We start from the raw sequence: 21356 nt of genomic DNA on the forward strand, positions 1-21356 counted from the left end.
GAAGTAGCAGTATATAAAATATAAACTTAACTTTTACCTTTTGCAATTAGAGAAATTGTAAATTGAAAATATTTATTATCATATTAAAAAATGATTTGTCGTAAATGTTGTCAAACATTGATAAAACCGAGAAAAGAATTTCAATAAGAATTGGTAAAGTTACCCAAATCATCGGGAGTGACACAAAGCTCTTCACATTCTTCTTTCGTTTTAAATTTATTCGCGTTTCCGAGACAACCACCATAGACAAATTGACCACACTGTTTTCTTCCAGAGTCGTAATACCAAGTAGGGAAATAGCCCTCACAGGGCCCAGAGATTTTTGGCAGGTTACATGAATCTGCGAAATTTTTTTACTTCCAATATCTCGGATATAATTAAAATATGCAATGTTTAAAACTATAAGAAAAATTTAACTTGTACGCATAAACGTTGTAAATATTGCACAAATATTATAATATCACAACTATTACAGAAAAAGTGCATGTTTTTAAATAAAAAACTAATTCCCTAAAAATATATTATTTTTAAATTTTTCTTAAATACCGAATTGAATTTCAACGTTTTAAATGAATTTGAATTTTTTCAACAGTATGTAATATTTATGTATCATGTACTTTACCTTTTCCTTTGGGTTGCACACACACTTGCTTACACTCTTCCTGCGTTTTGAATCGATTCTCGTTACCCTCGCAACCTCCATACCAGAACCGCGAGCAACCACCATACTCCGTGTCGAAGTACCATTTGACGGTGAAGTCCCGACATGGTCCTCTATCTTTCTCCAAAGCACACGCTGCCCCAGGAGTAGATGGAACAGACAGACAGCCCTCGAAGTTCTCTCCTTGAGCTTCTTCCACCCCATCGGGACAACATCCATACTTCGAGGTATCACAAGTGCATCCAGCGAAGTTTGGACCCTTTGCTGGAGTTCTTCCATCTGAGCAGCACTTGAATTCTGTGTTCTCACAACCGCAGCCTGCAAGAAACGATGTGGTACTAAGTACATTTTGAAGTAACATTTCTCCACAATATATGAAGTGAATTAGAATTAATTTGTATAAGGGAGAAAGTTAAAGACTATAGATTTGTCTATTTCTGGTTCCATTTACATTTGTATTTCTATTTCTATGTCTTTTTATGCTTTGCTTATTAATAAGAATCATTTGACAAAGAAAATTCTAATAGTAATAATTAATAGTAATAATTAAGTTAAGTAAGTAAGAATGGTATGAGTAAGTAAGAATTTTAAACTTCCCTTTACCACGCCACTACATGTATATCAGAATTAACATGATTTCAGTTTTTGACATAATTACCTTGTCCATGAGGTCCTTTAGCGATGGTGACACCATCAGGGCAGCAACCAAACTGATACGTATAACACGGACAACCCTCGTAATTTGGTCCTGTGGCCGGGGTGAAGCGGTTAGGACAGCAACCATTAGGTGTATACTTGCAACCGCAGCCCTCGTTGTTTGGACCACGAGCAGCGGTGCTGTTATCTGGACAGCATCCGAATCTCGAGTATTGACAGCCACAACCGTAGAAATCTGGACCGCGAGCTGGAAGTATGTTGTCTGGACAGCACTTGAACGGTGTCGATAGACAACAACCCTCTCTGTTTGGACCATGAGCAGGAGTGCTACCGTCATCGCAACAGCCATAAGTACTGTTTTCGCAGGGCATGTGGCAGCCATAGTTGTTGGGACCCAAAGCTACATGTGATGTTTAATAGTTGGTAATTATCTTAGAAAATTGGAAGACTGGAGTTCTTTTTTATATTTAATTTACTCTGATATATCACCAGCCTATTTTTAGAAAATCAGTGTGGTAGGATTCTTGTTTCTTTTTTTCTTTTTAGTTTATTTGAATGCAATAATAGATGTTTTAGAAAATTGACATAACGGAACTTTTATAATTTTTGTTTTCTTCGATAAGACTATTTTAGGGTAAAAATGTGAAAATATGCAATAAGTGAAGTGGAATGTAATATGATGATTGATTTATAAATTAGAAGAATGTATTCTTGTATTTTTTTGGGAAAAGAGAATTTATCTTGGAATAGAAATATTAAAGATATATGGGAATTAGAATTAATTATTTTTACAGATAATAGAGCAAACCTAATAGAATCATTTGAATTTGTAAAAATTTGACTAGAGAATTACAGAAATTTTCGAAAATGTATATTTTGAAATAATTATATTTTTATATTTTTTTATTTTTATATTTTTTATATAATTATACAACATACCTGGTGAGGCGCCATCAGGACAACATCCAAAGTACGATATAGTGCAGTTCTCTGCATTGATAACACCGCATCCTGCGAAGTTTGCGCCAGTAGCAGTCGAAATACCATCCGGACAACATCCGTAAGTGGTATTTGCGCAATCTTCCTGTACTGTAGTTGTTTCATACTCTTCTGTGAGAGGTGTGACAGAAGTAATTTCCTCTTCGCAACCTGTAGTCATTATATTAACCAAACATCTTAGTATGATTAATAACATTTAAGGATTTTTAAATATACTCAGTAAAAATTACAATGTACCTTCTTCATTTGGTCCAGAAGCGGGCTTAATTCCATCAGGACAGCAACCAAATTCAGTGACATTGCAGCATCCGATATTATCCTTTCCGCTAGCTGGAGTCTCGTTATCCGGACAACATCCAAATCTGAAATATTTATTTAATATCATTAACAAATATCTAAATATTAAATAAATATAATATATATTAAATATCGTACTAATTATTGCAACAAAACTTCTCATATCAGTATATTAAACATTAAATATTATTCTTATGGCGTTTAAAACATCATGTAGATTCTACTTGTTGTTTCTCTTATCAGTGTCTTTAAAATATTAATAAAATCTATTTTCTGGAATATTATAAAATATAATAACTATCGCAATGTTTAAAATATTATACTAACTCTGTTTCGCTGCAAGGTTTCTTGCATCCTTCGAAGTCGTTGCCCTCAGCAGCGACAATTCCATCAGGGCAACAACCGAACAACGTTTCCTTGCAGTGCGATTCGGGACAACCTTGGTTCTCCGGACCAGTGGCTGCAGACACTCCATCCGAACAACAACCATATTTAGTGTCGTTGCAAGTCTGCACCGTGGGACATCCTTGGCCAAACGGTCCTTCAGCCGTAGTAATTCCATCATAACAACAACCGAAGGGCGAGGCCTTGCAGGTCTTCTTCCTCAGCACTTTGCACACGCGATGCTTGCGCGTGATTTCTTCTGGGCTAATGGTCGTCCAGAATCCGGATACTGAAAAGAGAAAATTCATCCTCGAGTATAATTAATTAACGTTATTTTGTTAACCGTTTATTGTTTAAATAATAAAGTTAATATCCTAAAATAAAATTGGTCAATGTTTTTATAATTTTTATTGTATGAACTTTTATTAATATATTTTCATTTTATGAAAGTTTCTTTTATCTACCTAATCCATCTCATCGAATCTTCTAATTTATAATAATTAATACAAAACATATCAATGAATTAAATGTACTTACGTTTGTCTATCTTCTCAGTTACTTCCGATTTTGCTTCCTCAGTGACCGGTGTCAATCCAGAAACAGTAGTATCAGTTACGCCAGACACAGTGGTTTCACCGCTCTCAGTGGTTACACCAGACTCTGTAGTTTCTCCTGATTCGGTCGTGGCGCCAGATTCGGTGGTCTCGCCGAACACTGTCGTTTGTTCTGTTGTTGTTTTGCCAGATTCTGTAGTCATACCAGATTCTGTTGTCATGCCAGATTCGGTAGTTTCTGTCGGACCAGATTCCGTAGTTTCAGTAGTTGCTCCAGATTCTGTTGATTCTGCTGTAGGTCCAGATTCTGTCGTGGCTCCAGATTCTATGGTGGTTCCAGATTCTGTTGTAGCTCCAGATTCTGTTGTGGCTCCAGATTCTGTTGTGGCTCCAGATTCTGTTGTGGCTCCAGATTCTGTTGTGGCTCCAGATTCTGTTGTGGCTCCGGATTCTGTTGTAGCTCCAGATTCTATTGTAGCTCCAGATTCTGTTGTAGCTCCAGATTCTGTCGTGGCTCCAGATTCTGTTGATTCAGTGACTTCCGTAGCTTCAGATTCTGTTGATTCGGTGATTTCCGTTGCTACAGATTCTGTCGTAGCTCCAGGCTCTGTCGTAGCTCCAGATTCTGTCGAAACTCCAGATTCTGTCGTAGCTCCAGGCTCTGTCGTAGCTCCAGATTCTGTTGACTCAGTGATTTCTATTGGCGTACTTTCTGTCGTTACACCAGATTCTGTGGTTTCTTCTGTAGCTCCTGATTCCGTAGACATCGTTGGTTCTGTTGATCCTGATTCGGTACTTTCTTCGGTGGCACCTGATTCTGTTGTTTCTCCAGTCACACGCGTTTCCACTACTTCTGATGTTGTCTCGAACGTAACTGCTGACATATAAAATTAATAATTAACAACAACAATAGTTAGTTAGTTCGGAGTTCAGAATGAGAGGCAAAACTTTTAGAAAGAAAAAAGTAGAAGCCTTTATATGAAGAATTTTAGTGTGCTTTATCATGTAGATAAAAAATCATCGTATAATTAAATTGTATTTGCATCATTAACATATCATTAATTGTTGATATAATTGTGTTGTTATTTATTATTTCAAAATTTTTAATTGATGGTGTTTCTAACGTAACATTTCTATTTATACAATAATGGAATTTCGATTTACCAGATTCCTCGGTAGGAGTTATTTCTGTTGAAATGGTCTGCTCAGTAACCGTGCTTTCGGTTTCCGACGAAGACGTTGTTGGACCGGATTCAGTGGATTCCGTGGCCTCGGTTGGTCCACTCTCAGTGCTCTCTAGCATTTCGGTAGTCTCGTCACTCGATCCAGTAGTTGTTTTTTCAGATGCACCAGACTCAGTTGTCATATCCGTTCCTGAATTATTTTATGATAGTTAAAAAGGAAATGTCTTCCAATATTATTTTTTCGGAATACAGAATACAGACATTTCAATTAAGCAATTTCTTTGCCACGCTAAAATTATTAAGAATGAAATTACATCAACTCACCATCAGACTCAGTCATCGATTCAACTGTCGATTCGTCAGTAGAATCCATGGTGGATTCGATCTCTTCAGTCACGCCGATTTCCGTTATTCCAAATTCCGTTGCAAACAGTTCACCATCTTCGGTAACCTCGTTGGTTCCACTGCCTTCGAACGTCGATTCAAACCCTGATGTGTATGTGTATATATCCGTGAAATCTGTCCCACTTCCTTCACCCATTTCCATTTCTCCAGGAGATATGTCGCCCCTGGTGTATCCAGCATCCCCTTGCATTTTATCATATATGTCGCTTCCGGTAGTATCACTCGTATCTGGCGAGCTCAGAGGAGTTGCTTCCGTAAGATCTAACATTTTACTAGATTTATCCTAAATCAATAGATAAAATTACACTTTTATGTTAATCGGGAGAATCATAAAAGTAAATTGAGAAAATAAATTTTAATAACACCTGTACTAATAGAAAAATGGTAAATTATCATCACATTCATAGGAGAATGAGATATAAATGTAACGGTGGATGAAGAAACTGTGAAACTAAGTATTTGATTAATTACGACCAGATTTCACTTACGCTAGATGTCAAGCTCGAAGAGACAGTCACGAAGTTTTCATCCTCGTACACTTCGCACTCTTCGTCTTCTTCAGTGAGATCTGGGATTTTCTCTGGTTGCATTGGTATCACCTCGTCTGGAAACAAGATTTTGTTTAACTAAATTATCCTTCGTTATTGTTTATTTCTGGAGAGAAACGACACTAACATTATGAACATTGAATACGTAAATTGATATAATTGAATTAGTTTTGGTGACTTATTGAAACACTAGGAAATCTGATTTTTTAGTTGCAACATGAATCAATTTTCAAATTTCTGGACTTTTCCCAGATTTAGGGCGTACCTTCTTCGCAGGCTTGGTTGTTGCAATTTTCCATGGAGAATATGATCGTATTAGAGTCGCAGTTGTTCGTTGTGACCGTCATGTTGGCTTTCATGCAAATTACCTTGCGGTTCATCGTACCACCACCGCACGGTTTCGAGCACTGGAACACGGTAAGGTGATTAATGGAAGAAATTTGAAGCGGACGCTTCTTGTTAGGTTCGCTACAAAGCCGTCGAAGATATTGAATTTCTTCGGTGACCGAGGGAATAGGACACGATGTATTTCTCGCGGATATTTCACGTCGCTAACGAGATTTTCGAAAAAAATCAGCCTCTACACTTCTTGTCAACGATTCCGTTTGTTCAAGGAGAAATTGAAAAAGAAAGGCTAGATGAAGCATTATGAAATTATTTGAAAGAAACTTCGTTTCTCGAGTTATCCGTGTCAATGGTATTTACTTAATATTGGAACACCATTTTTTTATTATACTTGCATTTGTTTCTATCGTTATTTTATTATACATCTGCTCTCTTATATTTATTATTCATCTTAATAATAATCCTTTTAGTAGTTACCTTTTTTTTTTAAATAAATTTTCTCATCTTTGATCATACGAAATTATTCTTGAAACTACATACTTAAAGTGAATGGTCTTCGTCAGAATCGTTGAGAAAATTTGAAGAGGAGAAAACCTAGGAAATAGTCAAGATTATTTCAAATATATACATTACCTTGCTCCACGGACCAGCGAACCATTCACCTTTGCACTCCTCTTTGGCAGTGCAGTTCTTCGTCTCGTTGAATTTCTTGTCTGCGTCGCACTTCTCGTCTGGCACTTTCTTCACCGTTTCGTCATCGAACGTGCCACAGAACACCTTGCGTGTCTGTACACCTGACCCACATTTCGCTGAACACTATGGGATCAAAGTAATTGTGTGTCAAGTGTGACTTGAATAATGAATTATGTTGATTTTGTGCCATTGTATACATCCTTTATGTTAAACTAACATCAAAGGATGTATTAACCCTCTCGAGGCGGACTTTTATTTTAACAACGAACACAATAATATGTATAACAGTACAAACTATAATCCATTTAAATTTGAAAAAAGTATCGGATTAAACGTTACTTTTAATGTTCATTTTGTTTCATATTCATAATAGGACGTTCTAGATTTACTAAAAATTATCTTCTGAAGTAGCATCTCATTAATGTCAAAAAGATTAAGTTGTAAATGTCTAGAAAATGAAGAATAATTGCAGTTCCAATTCTTCAAGAAATAAATTTAATGTCGCTATATAATTTGAAAAGTTTTCCAAGAAGAAATGTAATTGACTTACATCGCTCCATTGAGAGGCGAACCAGAGGAATTCGCAATCCTTTTCAGCTTCACAATCTCGCGTCAACTCCGGCTTCTTTTCAGCGTCGCATTTTTCGTCCGGATAAACGGACCCATCTTGAGTAGCGCAGTACGTTGTCCTCGTCTCTTCAGTCAGACCACATTTGTCGTCGCACTAAACGAAAAGTGACCAGAATCAGGTGATAATCGCAAAGAACGCCCGTGACACGAAAAAAAATGGGACACATTTCATTTGTACGTGGCTCTTGTAATATTGCTTGCCAAAAATATTTCTATGAGAAGCTTCTACTTTCTCGCGGGGAATATTTTTAATGGAACGCGGTGATCTTCGGGTGGGTATCGCGTGAAAAATTACGAGCTTACTCCACTCCAATCCGACGTGACCCAGTCGAGACCGGCACAAGGTCTCAATTCGCAAGGTTTCTCAGACTTGGGAACCTCTCCCTCGCAGGCCTGATCCTTCAGCAGTTGAATCTTTCCGTTCACCTTCATGTAACACGTCACTCTTCTCGTTTGCTTCCCTGGACCGCATAAATGATCACACTGTCCAAAGGATAACAAAGATTTTTAATTGATAGTTTCATTGTTTAATAAGTTGCCTAAAAATATAAAATATATTAGCAAAGCGATATAAATATATGCTAAACAACCACACTGCCTGATAACAGAGAATAAACACGTTTATACAGTTATATAATTAATACTTCCACTGATTGACAAGTTACAGAAAAAATTTATTGGGTGCGTAAATTGATTTGGTGTCTGGATTTAGATAATTTCTTTTTTAATTTCATATATTTGCTTGTCTTTTGAAGAATTTTGAAGAAGTATTATAATAACATTGCAAAATTTACGATCTTTTAATTAAAAATATAAAAGTAGAAAAGTAGACACGATATACAAAGATATATGAAATAACATTATAAAAACGCTATGAAGTTTACTAGGTGAAGCAAATCTTTGATTAGGTTCCATTCTTTTCATTGCATTCGGAAAAACACGACTTTCTTTCAATTTCGCCATTTAGTGAACATTGAAAAGATCAAGTTGAAAAAATAAGACATAAGTAATTCGTACCGGTTTCCAGGGTCCAACGTGAAATTGTGGGCACGTCACGTTCTTGTTACACTCCTGTTTGGTCGGCCCTTTTGGTCCCACCTTCTCCAGACACTGACTATCGTCCACCACCGTAGGGATTCCACCAGAGATGACCTGTTCGCATTTGATCCCTCTGCTCTGCTCACCTCCTTCGCCGCAATGCTTGCTACAAGGACCCCACTCGCCCTCCACCCACACAGGTGGACATGGATCCACGTTACAGGCGTCGGTTGTATCTGGTTCCATCTGTGGATCGCAAAGGCTCTCATCCACCGGTTGCCTGTCCCTTCTTCGTACGCAGGCAACTCGTCTCGATTGATAACCTTCGAAAAAGAATTATTCAACATGAATATTTATAAAGCAAAGTCATTGACATATAGAGATTTGTAAACATTTTTTACTAAATTTTTAAAATATGTTATTATTGGGAATATTATTTTATTAATACTATGTTCCTTATTGCAATTGCACGCTGTATTCTTTTAATGAATATTGATTTTTCAATAACTAAAACCTAATAATTATCGTGTTATTGATTTTATGAATAACATATGAAGGGATTAACGTTGTCAATATGCTTGTGATAAGTGAGACGATACAATATAAAAGTAATCTAACAATTTAAGAAAATAGTGTATCTCTAATTCGTAAGTTGCCTTCTAAATAAATAAATTACGATAAACGATACTTCGAAATTAGAAAACAAGAACTGCTTTCATAGTTAGCGAAAATACAACAACTTTCACTCTTGGCGATCTACCGATTCGATAATTCAATATACGATGGACACAGAATGATCTGTTTCAGGTAGATTAAATGAAAAGCATATTAATTAATAAACGTTCATCAAACGCTGAGTATCCGTCCGTTCGTAAATTACTCTATCAAATTTAGAACCGATGGAAACGCGTTCGGTACGCTAGCCGGACGGGCTATCCGGTTATTGATTACATTCACCGTGTATTTAGGTAACGGTATTAATTTTGGAAATATTACCTCCGCCACAAGTCGCACTGCAGCTGGAAAATTCATCGGTTATCCATGTGTAACTATCCGCATCATTTTGCTGCGAGATTCTCTTCGGCACGCTATACTCGTAATGCACGCCGACATTGTGGTCTTGATACAAAAGCTGTCGAAATCGATTCGGCGAATTATTCTTTCTCTTATCTGATATAATGTGCATACCCATCAACTTATTCGACCGATCATTTTTTTAAACAGTATTTTACATCAATTATTATACTATTATATTACATCTACTATTATTATATTGCATCGATTATTTTTAGTACAAAAGAAATTATGCTCGATAAAACACGACAGTCGTATTTCAGCAAATTAGCTTCATAAACCAAAAGTGGAAAGAGAAATAAACAAAATTATGGACAAGGCACCATTTTACTATTTAGCGATTTCATTTATTTTATTGGGAAGAATTTGCATTCTTTTTAACTGGATGACGTTGTAATTTGCTATTTAAGAGCGATGCAGCCACTCACCACCACGTAAATTGGTTCACTCGTCGGCCCTAAGGCGGTAATGGTATCGGGTGCCGAGAAACCTTGCGGATCTCTCGAATAATGGAATATGGTCCCGGCAAATTTTAAGCTTCGTGGAAAATCTATCCTCCAGTTTCCATTTAGATAATAATTGCCTGAAGTGTTTCTAATAGCTGCCGGTGTAAAATGTATTAAAACGTCAACAACGACAGGAGTTTCATCAACGCCTTATTGGATAATCATAAATAGTAATCGCTTATAATTAAGATATTTCACTCACCTAGATAATTGTTCGACGGTTTGATTTCTTTTATTATCACGTTTGTTGCAGCCTGCGGGATCAGTATAATATCGATGTATCCTAAAGAAAGTTTAATAAAATCGGTAATCTTACGATAAAGTTTGTTTCGGTATGTTGAATAGTGTTTTATTTACCAATCGTATCTTACAATAATATTAAAAATATAAAATTTCTCGGCTTACCCACTTGAAGATCGTCGGTATCAAATAAACCGGAAACGGTGTTACAGTTGGACCCATCACCACCGCATTCTCTGCATGCATCCTCCTTTACGTCGCTACCAAGCATCATGTCACACCCGACGTGCTGACAATCAAACAGAAATTACGCGCCGGTACAGTAATGCTCCTCGCTTAAATTCCAATGGAGTTGTTTTGCCGAAATTCAAATGTTCCCCAACAACAAACCCACTCTACAATATTCAGTATTTAGAACTGATTGAAACCTAAATCTGACAGAAATAGTACTTAAATAGATACAGCGAGAGTAAACGAGAAATATTATTTCTCTTTCTTGTTCTCGCTAAATCTACTCTTTTTCATGAGCTTTCGTCATTCATTCGATTGTCTCCCACAGACAAAACAACTCGACGTGCACGAACGGAAACGAATTCGCGTTGGTCCCGCTGCAGTGAATCGAGGATCGTTAACTCACCATGCATTTGCCTCCGACACAGACGTCGTTCTTCTCGATCTCGCATGGCGTCCCGTCGATCACCATCTGTTTGTGCCTGTAGAAGAAACGCTCGCCGCGCGGCATGCAATTCAATTCACACTTGTTCGGCCCGCCGGTGTACGGAATCCAACTGCGAACGATTTTGCGCGATTAGTCTCGCCGTGGGCCGTTTTATGGCGCGGAAATCTGGCGATCGTCATCGATCTTCTCGATAACTAGCTGTTCTCCCTTCTGAAGGTGCTAGCAGCTTTTTGAACCACAATTAGGCACTGGGTTTTCACTTCTTTTGTTTTATTTTTATTTTATTTCATTTTTTAAAGATCTTCGTCTACCGACCAAAAATGTGTATGTAGGATCTTAAAATTAAAAGATAATAGAGAATCAATTTTAAGTCATGATTCGCTTGCTCGATCACCTTTTATCGTGTTTGGAATATATATAAACACATGACATCAGCGATCAATCTTGTTTTCAAGTATTATTGTTTAAGAAGATCGGTCACCTTCAACTGTTTAAATGGATCTATATACATATTTATTGCGTCTGCTTTCTTGGCCGCTATAAAATTAATATGAGTCGTATAACTCGTAACAAAAAACGTGCACCGGCTCTGAAATGAATACTGACGTTAAGTGTAAAACAAGGCTATATAATTCTACTAGGTCAATTCTAAATTCGTATTCTAAATTGAGCACTACAATGGAGATTCGAATTTATTACTATTTTCGTACTCGATGAGAGATCTGAAACTTTTGATAAAGTAAATGAAGGTTTCACAGGAGAAGAACATGATAAGTATATTTTCGTTGAGTTTTCAATTTTAGACTGCTTTATAATTAAACTTGTTGCTAAGATAGGCAATGTTCCAATATTATAACAACATTTAGCTCCAAAACTAAAGACAGACAATTGATTTATCGTGTTCTTTTTCCCTATAGTCTTAAAATATAATAGGACTATGGATCGTAGAAACCAAAAATTGAAACCCACAAAAAAAAAAAGGAAAAAATGAAAACATGTTACAATAAAAACATTTCAATAGATACTGTCAAAATATTTCTCTATCGAGAAAAAGTGCTTTTTTACAAACAGTTCGGGGTTTCAGTATGTATGTAGCGTGACGTGAAATTCGAGCGTGAAACCTCGCATTGAACGCGAATTTAAACGAGCATGGATTTCAACTTCGGACGACCATTAGATCTTGTCGGAGATTCGCAAAAAGTCCGCGACCTTTTCTTGTCGAAAATGACATCGACAATAAATTACTTTCGCCACGTATCCAGAAACTCCATCGGGATTCCACGACGAATTTGAGCGAATGTACTGACAGAATGGATCACAGGCAACTCGCGGTTAGCGATACTCACTCATAGTGAATTCCTTCGAACGGAACGTTGTTGAATTCGGCGCACTGCTCTGCTCGGAAGTCCTTCGATTCACCGGGACATTCCTGAATAAAGAAATAAAGAGCACTGTATTAATAAGTTGCGCGAAAATTTTTTCTAAACGTGCGAGTTATTTCGATTTATTCAGAAACATTAAACGAATAATTCATAAGTAGACAAAGAATTAAATGCACATTCGTATTATTATTGATGATTATGGAGGAAAGATATACTAGTATACAATTTTGTTGATCTTATGATTTTAATGTTATTTAGTGATTAGAAAACTTAGGTGTATTTAGGTATGGCATAGTTAAAAAAGGAATTATCCGTTCGATCTAGAAATATAAGCATTTCAGCAATAGATGACAGATCCATGAAGTTTTGTGAAAAGATTAATCAAAAACCTTTTTCATATACGAAGTGGAATAATCAATATTTTTGATGTAAAAGTTTTTCGAGAGAAGTCCACATTCAAATTAAATAAAAAAGTTTTAGAAATATGTGAATGGTTGACAAGATAATAGATTCTAAAATTGCTCTCATATGAAAAACGACATTTTACGCTCTTCAATTGCATTTATTAAAAAGAAAGATGAAAAGAAACCCGTGTCAAAAATGATTCATCGAATGGTCATTCCTTACTGCATCGTTCACAAATATAATTTACTAGATCCCCACATCTGAAACCTGTACTCTAGATCTAGTCACCCTCTTGTTTTCGTCATATACCATGACCAGGCACGTTTTCTAATCTTCGTCGTTGCTATACGCACACGCATATTTCTTCGCGAAGGGTCCGTCCCCGTTAGGTTACAATATTTATTTCCAAGTCTCGCAAGATCGTGTGGGGCAAACTGCAATTTTATTATTTCGTAGGCAGCGAAGAGGAAAAAAGAAAAATACATGAACGCACGTTACTCGTAATCGTAACTGCGAGCTTTTCGTGTGCTTTCACATCAAGATTTTTTCCTATTCGCCTCAGATTCTCTCGCGACCCAGTAATTTATCGTCAATTTCCATGTACCAGTTTTAAATTCGGATTTATATTTCTCGCAGACATCGTTATTTCGTGCGGAAAATGCAGCAATAAAAAGTAAATAATAACCTGTTAATGATAAATATCAAGGCTAATAAGTTTTGGAATGATGTATGTACATATCTAATCTAACATTGCAGCTTTCTTAATTTAGTCACGTTTCTATCATTAACATCGCATACAGAGCAAAACACATTAAGTAAGTAAATATCCACATTGAGCCTTCATATCTAATAAATAAATATCATTTCATCTATCCACTTAACAAGTTCAACAAAGAACCCTTATAAAACCACAAAAAATCCTTGAAAACCCTCTATTTCTGGTCTTCAAATTGTGCAAAATCCAATCTCAAACAAATCTCAAATCAACGTGCAAAACATCCACACGTGTCCCCTCTAGAATCTTTCGTATCAATCAAATGCAACCACCAAATCAATAATATCGCATGCCCCAAAATTCCCCTTAGAACGATCCAACCATGATACTCCGCTACATTATTTTCCACCAACGACTGGCCACAAAAATTAGATGGTCCCAGTTACACATGGGGAAACATTGTGAGTCAACAGGAGAGCTACAGGAAAGTTGGCCTGTTCAGGTAATGTCGATAAATCGAGCGAGGTGAAACGGGCAAAAAGATATCCCGGAGGGACTGGTACAGCACGCACGAGGATACGTCGGCTAGGATTTATGACGGGAGATTTCTTGCGGAGACACAGGACCCTGTGGAAAGGGGTGGGGCCATTGGGTGAAAACGGGCCGCTTGGTGACCGCAAAAGAAAAAGGATCTTGATCGCGAAACTCGCGATCCCGAAACGATGTCAAAGGTTCTGTGACCCTGGTGATTTATGGCGAACCGCTTTGCCGTGGCGGTCCTGCGATTGACCTTGAACGCTTGGTAGCGAATCGATTCACGGGGTACCATTTCAAAGTCGGAGGAACCTGCACGAATCTCGTAGAAAGTCTACAAGATGCATGACTCGTGATCAGAGACTTCGCCTCTTTTTAGAATTGCAATTATTGTTTCAAAATTATGGTTAACTTCTGTAGTGTAGTATCAGAGGGAATCGATCGCAGATATTGATTTATTTATTATTGGGTTTGAAAGCTACGAGTTAAGTTTGATTTGATCTTATTCAAAAATAAGCATATGTACGTTCTTCATACAGAAAAAGAATTCATCAGCCAAGTTTTGTGATTATGGAAATGAAACAATAATTTTATAGTAAAATGAGATGAAGTTATTCCAATTGCTGAGGTAAATGGAGTTATTTTATTAAATAAATGGGATGATCTGTAGGTATTATTAGAATGGACAGAAATGGTATAAAATTCTTCAGTTGTGAAACCAATGAAATTATTAATGAATAATGATATGAGATATAAAATATGAACAATGAACATAGTGTAACGAAACGTAATGAATTAACAATAAAGGCTGTGAAAGAAAATTTAGAAGTACATATTTGGAACAGTGCTACTACTATCTGAATGATTCAATTTTATGTTCTCTTTTCTCCGCGTGATTTATGGATACAGGAGTATTAAAGCATACGATTGCTCTGTCATTTTGCCAGCACACCGTGGTCGTAATTCTCAAAAGAATCGCAATATCTCATGTTTGGGATACGAATATGCGGAACGTCTGTTTGTTTCGATCTTTTATATGCCACTTGCCTTTAGCAGGTGTCGTCCATCCCGTCAAACGTCAAACATGCTTCAGCATAAAAGAAAGAGGAAACATATGCAATGCATGTTTACTTAGTTTCAAAGAATGTTATCCTCAAAGAATGTAGACGTAAACATCCGATATTAACGTAAAATGCTTATAAATCGACTATACTCACGAATGTATAATTAGATCTAGAGTTGCCAGACAAGAAATATATAGTTCTAAATAAAGATCTGTTACATTTTCCATGTCATCACTTCAAAGTGTCAGACGTAAGGAAGAGGAATTTATTCGATCTCATGTTCAAATAGCTCAAGTGGCGAAGCAATCGACTGACGAGTGGAAGACCTCCATCAAAATCCAAGTGTAGTTCGATCCATCGATCTTTTATACAAACTTTATCTACTTTCACACGTCTCTTAAAAACTTCTAAATCAAATAAAATATTAGGTATCGTAGGAAGTTCCGTCATTTTCTTTAAACCATTTAATTTATAATATTAATATCTCCCATAAAATTATCTAACTATCACTTTTCCGCGATTCACATCTACAAGCTCAAAAAATAATTATTACATGTAAAGAGTCCTACTTAAGTCCCAAATCTTTTCAAAAATGGAGGAAGAAGCTAGTAATTTTCATTGCTGTATTAATCTTAATAGTTTTATATCTTACCCTACAATTATTCTCCTATCTAATTCCAGCAGTAAACTAGAGAACTTGGCGAGAATTCAGTGGAAACATTTTCATAAATACAGGATCGAATATTCCCGCAATTACGAGGACTCGCAATTAAAGGTTTGCCTCGTTAAAGGAATCCATCTTCTTCAGCCTCTTTTCCGTTCCCTCGTTTATTTCTCGTTCTAGTCTGGCTTTCATCCACCGAAGTCTCCCGGGAGTTTCCGCCGTTCAATAATCTCTGTTTAGCCGGCAGGCATTGTTACTAATTACGAAATGTTTCGCGGTGCCGGGACAAAGGGGCGAGAACAATGAGCGGTGTTCTGGGAGGGAATTTTTGCAACGGCGAGCAATTCGCGGCGAGAAATGGATTGCCCCTGATATCGTAAGTGGCCTGGCGTTCGTTCAATTCCCTTGGAATGTATCGCAACCGTGGGACGTCTCTTTGCCGGGGAACTAGATTACACGCCGAATGATTTTAGCAGAATGCACTATGGGACGTTAGGTAAGTATTAAAATTTAACGAGATTAATTAGCGTTCAGGGGATTTTTTCTCCTTCTGAATGTGAGGAAAATGAAGTAAGATTGAAATAGAATCGAAGGCAAAAATAGGAAATTTTTCATTCCGCTACTATCTTTTAACTATTCGATTCAACTTTCTTGTCTTTCCTGAAAAAGATAATAATTTTGAAAGAATAGAGCGAAATTCGATGAATCGAGGAACTTTTATATACTTTTTTAAAAATTAGAAAATCTTTTGCAGTGAGAACACAATCGAAGAATGCAAAATTTCAAATCTTTATAATGAAATAAAATTTATAATTTACTTATGGAAATTAGTCTCGAAAATAATTCTTGAAACACACCAAAGATAAGAGATAAAGATAAAAGCGACACTTCTCGCGTCAATTTTCAGCAGCTTTCTCGCATGGAATAAACGTAATTAAATGATGCTTAGAATGTTAATTATCATTAATTCACTTATTGGTACGTTATATTTAAAATGAGATGACAATAAAAAAAGTAAAACGATATTTGTTATGGAATATCATTAAAAAAATGTATAATCATATTTAATGCGGATGAATATTTATATAGATTTGAAGCTGATTATCGTGGGGCAAGCTGAATCAACGATCAATATCCATAGGCCGAGGACGCATAACAGCGACGCAACTTGCGGCTCGTTTCATTTAGCACGTCACTTTAACGAAGTTAATATTTCGCGAGTCCATGCTGTATAATGCCCAGCCGTTCATAAATTTTAGCATCTCCGACAGCGCACTGCTGCGTTATCGCGTGGTTGGGTCATATTGTTGCTCTCGAGGATCATTAAAGAGCCTTTAAGCCACGCAAGATTTTCGACGATCCCCCTTCTATCAAGTAACGTGATTTTACGTCCACAGTTTGATCCATCGTATTATAATATATATCCTTTCATATTGTTGAAATATCATGTTTTGGAACTCATATCCTAATTAAACGAATCAAAAAATATTTTTAAGAATATTTTTATATTGGTATTCTTCTTGTTCTCATTCTTGCAATGTTTTATTTTCTATATTTATTATCTAGATAGTTCAAAAGTTAATCTTCAAACTTGGTTTCTATTCAATCAGTCACGAAAGTCTTCTAGAAAATTTCAGCGCGAAGTTAGTACGTTTTATGTGAAAAAGACCAATTAAAAGCTATTTTAAATACAAAATATTATGCAAAACATTAACATTATCTATAGTTCAAAATAATAAGGGTATACAAATACAAAACAGGGTTTTCCTTTTTGTTTCTGCTTAAATATCTTTGTGAAATAACACATCTTGCTATAAAATATTTATTTCCATATGCTGTTGTATTATAAGATACAGAAAAATGTTATAGATATGTATTATGATATGCATATATAATATCATATATGTAACATTTATTGTAACATATCCGTATAATATTTTAATTGTGGAAACATCAAAAAGATATCCTAGAAACAACTCCATCGAAAAAAGGAAATTTATGAGTCTTTGAATTTTTAAGATTTTAAAGAAATTCTCTGTATTTCTACGGAGACCATTATATTTCCAAAAGAAGCGCGATTATGAGGACGTGCTTAATGCTGCATAGAAGTTCAAGTTAAATCCATCTAGCAGAAAAGTAATTCGAAGCATCGTAAGTTTTGCGATGTGGTGGAAATAATTTTTATAGCGGGTACGTGACTTTCAGAAATACATTTTCACTAGTGATCTTCTCCATCTTGGAAGAAACGGTCGAGGGTTGGAGCAAGTGGTTCTGTTTCCGAAGTAGTTTCTTGTGTCATGGTAGGCCGTGATCGAGGGTTCGTGATTCGGGAAAATGAAATTAAAGCTGTGGGATCGGTGGCTCGATTGGCGTGGCGGGCGCTCGTGAAAATTGATGCGACGACGTAGCTTCAATTACCGGCAGAAACAGCGAGGGAAAATCCCGTGGACCGTGTGTGACGGGGAAATTAATTTTTAACACGAAAGGGAAACCTCGTTCGAGACTCTCGTACAATTTCTCAAAAGTTTGTTTCAACTCGAGTTCGATACGAACAAAAATTGGTTTCGTTGTTTCTATCGTACGGCCACTTGAAGTATTAACAATACGTTTCAACACTTAAAAGTTTTTGTTGTTTCCGTTTCATGGTTTGAGTAAGAAGTAGGTAGTGTTCGTTACGGAATCGAATAAAAAATGAAATAACACACAAGTCTAAGAAAAAGTTTGTTTGTACTTCAACCCAATTTTAATCGAATGAATGAATTCATTCAGTAATTGAAAAGGTTTTCAAACCTACCCGCATGTGACTTCAAGGAATTAAATAAAAATCCATTTCAACATTTTCTTCTCCTTAGCAAATCTTCTATTTCTCTAAAGAAATGGAACTCTAATCGATAAACAATTACTAGAAATCCACTTCTAGAATTACTTCTCCTGAACAAATCTGCCCGTTTCAAAGGAGAAATTAATAAAATTATTGAAAATCTACCTCCAAAATTCTTCCTCCCCAAAAATACTACCTCTGAATAGAAAAGTACTCTTGTACTGCCCGCTGAAGTTACTAAAAAATCACCTCTAACATTCTACCTCCCCAACAAATCCCGTTTAAAGAAAAAAGAAAACTCCAAAAGAAGTTCACTAAACTCCGAGCCTCTCTACCACTTCGTTTTCCTCGAAGACGACTATGTACGGTCTCCACGTGTGTTTACGATTGCCACGAGCGAGATCGTACGGTTTTAACCTGGCCAACCTTCCTGAATACACCCTCGAGTGCCCTCGACTCAAGATTTAGTGTTGGCTCGTGGGAGGGCGATCTTAACCGTGGCTATAAACTTTTAATCCCTGCTCGCGGCTTCGAAACGGGTCAACGCGTCCATCAACCAACGGATGTACTGCGAAACGATCGTCATGGCTGCTGCAAACGCTACCTGGGCCAGAGATTTTACGGCGTCCCGGTGACCTCATGAGCTTACAGTCATCGGCTGGAATACAGCGACATGCAAAGTTTCAGGGACCGGCTCTGCTTGTCGCCGATTATTAACCCTTCGTTTCGCCTAGTTATTGATCGATAATTCTCTCTCGTTCATTTTCGTCATGGGTTGATTGGAATCGACCGTGTCTTTGGCAGAACGTGATCATTTAAGTGTTTAGAATCGTGCGTTATTTTATATCGTTTAAAGTATTTATTTCGCAATGAATGATTGTGCTTTTGAAAATTTGGGATATAGTTTCTGATGTAATTGAGTGATAGAAAAGTAGAGGGTAATTTTAATAGCCGGACGAAAATTGTCAAACTAGACCAACAAATTTTATTTTTCAAGTAAATTTAGTTACCAGATAGAGGTAAAAAGTTTTTCAACCGACTCTTTGCTTTATCAATATAAAATCAAATATCAAATCAAATTGAAATTCGGATCCTGCTGTGCGAGGGTTGAGAAAGTAATTGTTTTAGTCCTTTCAGTACCAATTGTTTTTCAAACTAACAAAGTTCTCAATTTTATAATATCATAATATAAAATAGTGAATATTCTGATTATAAAAATGAATAAAAAGTAGAATTTGGATAATTAAACAACATAATTTTATGTACCACTCCAAACAAGTTTTCTCATGTTAGTGATTCAAACTGTTCGTTTTTCCATATCAAGGAGTTAGTAAGAAGAATAAAGAACAAAGAGCTATCTCTTAGAAATAGCTAAAACATACGAGTGGAGAATGCAATATCCTATTGTAATACTCCAGGATTAAAGTCGTAAAGCACGTTCGTGACCTGAATACATATTTGCTCTTTTTGCAAAAATTCTGAACAAATAATACAGAGATTATCTTCGAAAAGAAAGCTTGGGATTTGTTTGATTATTTCTATCACTTTTCACCTCCAAGTACATATTCATAGATTACAATAATACAATTTTTCTTGACCCATAAATACGTTTGTACAATGAGGACACATGTAAATTTATAAAATCAAACAAGTTAAAATTACATTTAGTAAACGAAAACGACGTTTCTCTTCTTCGAAAAATAGCATTCATAGATAGATTTTCAAGCAGAACCCGCGGCTACATCCCTTGAATCGCGACTGTTGGTGCGGATTAATGGATCGCCGGACCAATTTGTCAAAATGGGGCGAATCGGACAGAAAGGAATGGAGATTAACAGTATCGCTTTGATTAAGTGGTTTTAAATGAAAGTCGAACGGGCAATGCCACGTGTACGGAGAGTCAAAGCGACGAGAATGATAGCCGGATCGATCCAGGTTAAACGGTGGAACGAGACGCGTGATAAAGGGACAAAAGTTCTTTCGAACAAGCCACACGTGAAACGTCGATCGTCGATGGGAGATCCGTCGTCGGGTTCAAAGTTCAGCCAGTCTGCGGCTGACATTTAACGAACTGAATTAAATAATGGTATAAATCATTTTATTAAAGACCGTCGAACCGATCCGCGAGAAATTGACCGACATATCTAAAGGTTAGGGACGTGCACCAGGCAACGTATATTTACTCATAGCAAAGCTGTTCGTTTGATGAGAGATCTGCTTTAAACGCGAATAGCTGAGAGAAATTTAGCTGACGAATTTGTACTTCACAATATATTACGAAATTTTAGAAGGGAAGAGTAAGGGTGAAAAATGATTTGTTTGAATTGAAAAGTTCTTCCTTAATGAAATGATGTAAGGTGAATGAGATAAGGTATTATTGTGTGATCAATTTTTGTATTATTTCTTATATTATATAGGTTTTAGAAAATCTTTAACTATAGCAAGTTTATTATACAAATTTATTTTTGTAATATTTATATGATATAGTATGCACACGGATTTATATGCACACATATCGAATATGAACTGTACTGTATTTTACACGAATTAATTTTCTGGTTCATAATTGTCAATTATGCAAACAAATTATTAATGTAAATTTATATAATATAGAAGTCGACTTCGCACGAAAATTGTTTATTAGTTTTATTCCATATGGGGTGCATAATGAAAATGCAATCAGTTGTGGGTGTGTTAAATCATATATCTATGTATAGTTGCATAATAAACTTGTTATTATCATCATTACTATAGTACTATCATTATATAATCTTCTTGTTAAACTCATGTATAGGAGAAGCATAATTTCTTACGTGTCGGCAGGGATTCAATAATAACAGAGTAGAATGTATTAAGAAGCTGTTTAGCCAAAGTGAA

At 36.2% G+C, this 21356-nt stretch overlaps 1 protein-coding gene across 9 annotated transcripts in view; it reads right to left on the bottom strand.

Annotated features, from left to right (window-relative positions):
- LOC132912401 (papilin) overlaps window positions 1–21356 on the bottom strand; it is a 158067-nt gene that overhangs the window by 16059 nt on the left and 120652 nt on the right. For 8 of the 9 annotated variants that reach the window (XM_060969773.1, XM_060969779.1, XM_060969778.1 and 5 more), the window contains exons 5-25: window positions 12241–12323; window positions 10853–11003; window positions 10381–10504; window positions 10178–10258; window positions 9898–10070; window positions 9392–9527; window positions 8375–8718; window positions 7661–7840; window positions 7278–7451; window positions 6668–6850; window positions 5955–6096; window positions 5630–5745; window positions 5061–5424; window positions 4717–4926; window positions 3536–4429; window positions 2942–3287; window positions 2555–2679; window positions 2258–2467; window positions 1320–1718; window positions 623–979; window positions 164–340 (exon numbers count right to left, since the gene is read on the bottom strand). In XM_060969773.1, coding sequence (XP_060825756.1) covers window positions 164–340; window positions 623–979; window positions 1320–1718; window positions 2258–2467; window positions 2555–2679; window positions 2942–3287; window positions 3536–4429; window positions 4717–4926; window positions 5061–5424; window positions 5630–5745; window positions 5955–6096; window positions 6668–6850; window positions 7278–7451; window positions 7661–7840; window positions 8375–8718; window positions 9392–9527; window positions 9898–10070; window positions 10178–10258; window positions 10381–10504; window positions 10853–11003; window positions 12241–12323 — 4969 coding nt within the window. The remainder of the gene's footprint in view (window positions 1–163; window positions 341–622; window positions 980–1319; window positions 1719–2257; window positions 2468–2554; window positions 2680–2941; window positions 3288–3535; window positions 4430–4716; window positions 4927–5060; window positions 5425–5629; window positions 5746–5954; window positions 6097–6667; window positions 6851–7277; window positions 7452–7660; window positions 7841–8374; window positions 8719–9391; window positions 9528–9897; window positions 10071–10177; window positions 10259–10380; window positions 10505–10852; window positions 11004–12240; window positions 12324–21356) is intronic. The other variant, XM_060969774.1, reaches the window with a different exon arrangement.

This window comes from Bombus pascuorum, chromosome 12, assembly GCF_905332965.1.
Source record: "Bombus pascuorum chromosome 12, iyBomPasc1.1, whole genome shotgun sequence".
In the NCBI taxonomy this organism is placed as follows: Eukaryota; Metazoa; Arthropoda; class Insecta; order Hymenoptera; family Apidae; genus Bombus; species Bombus pascuorum.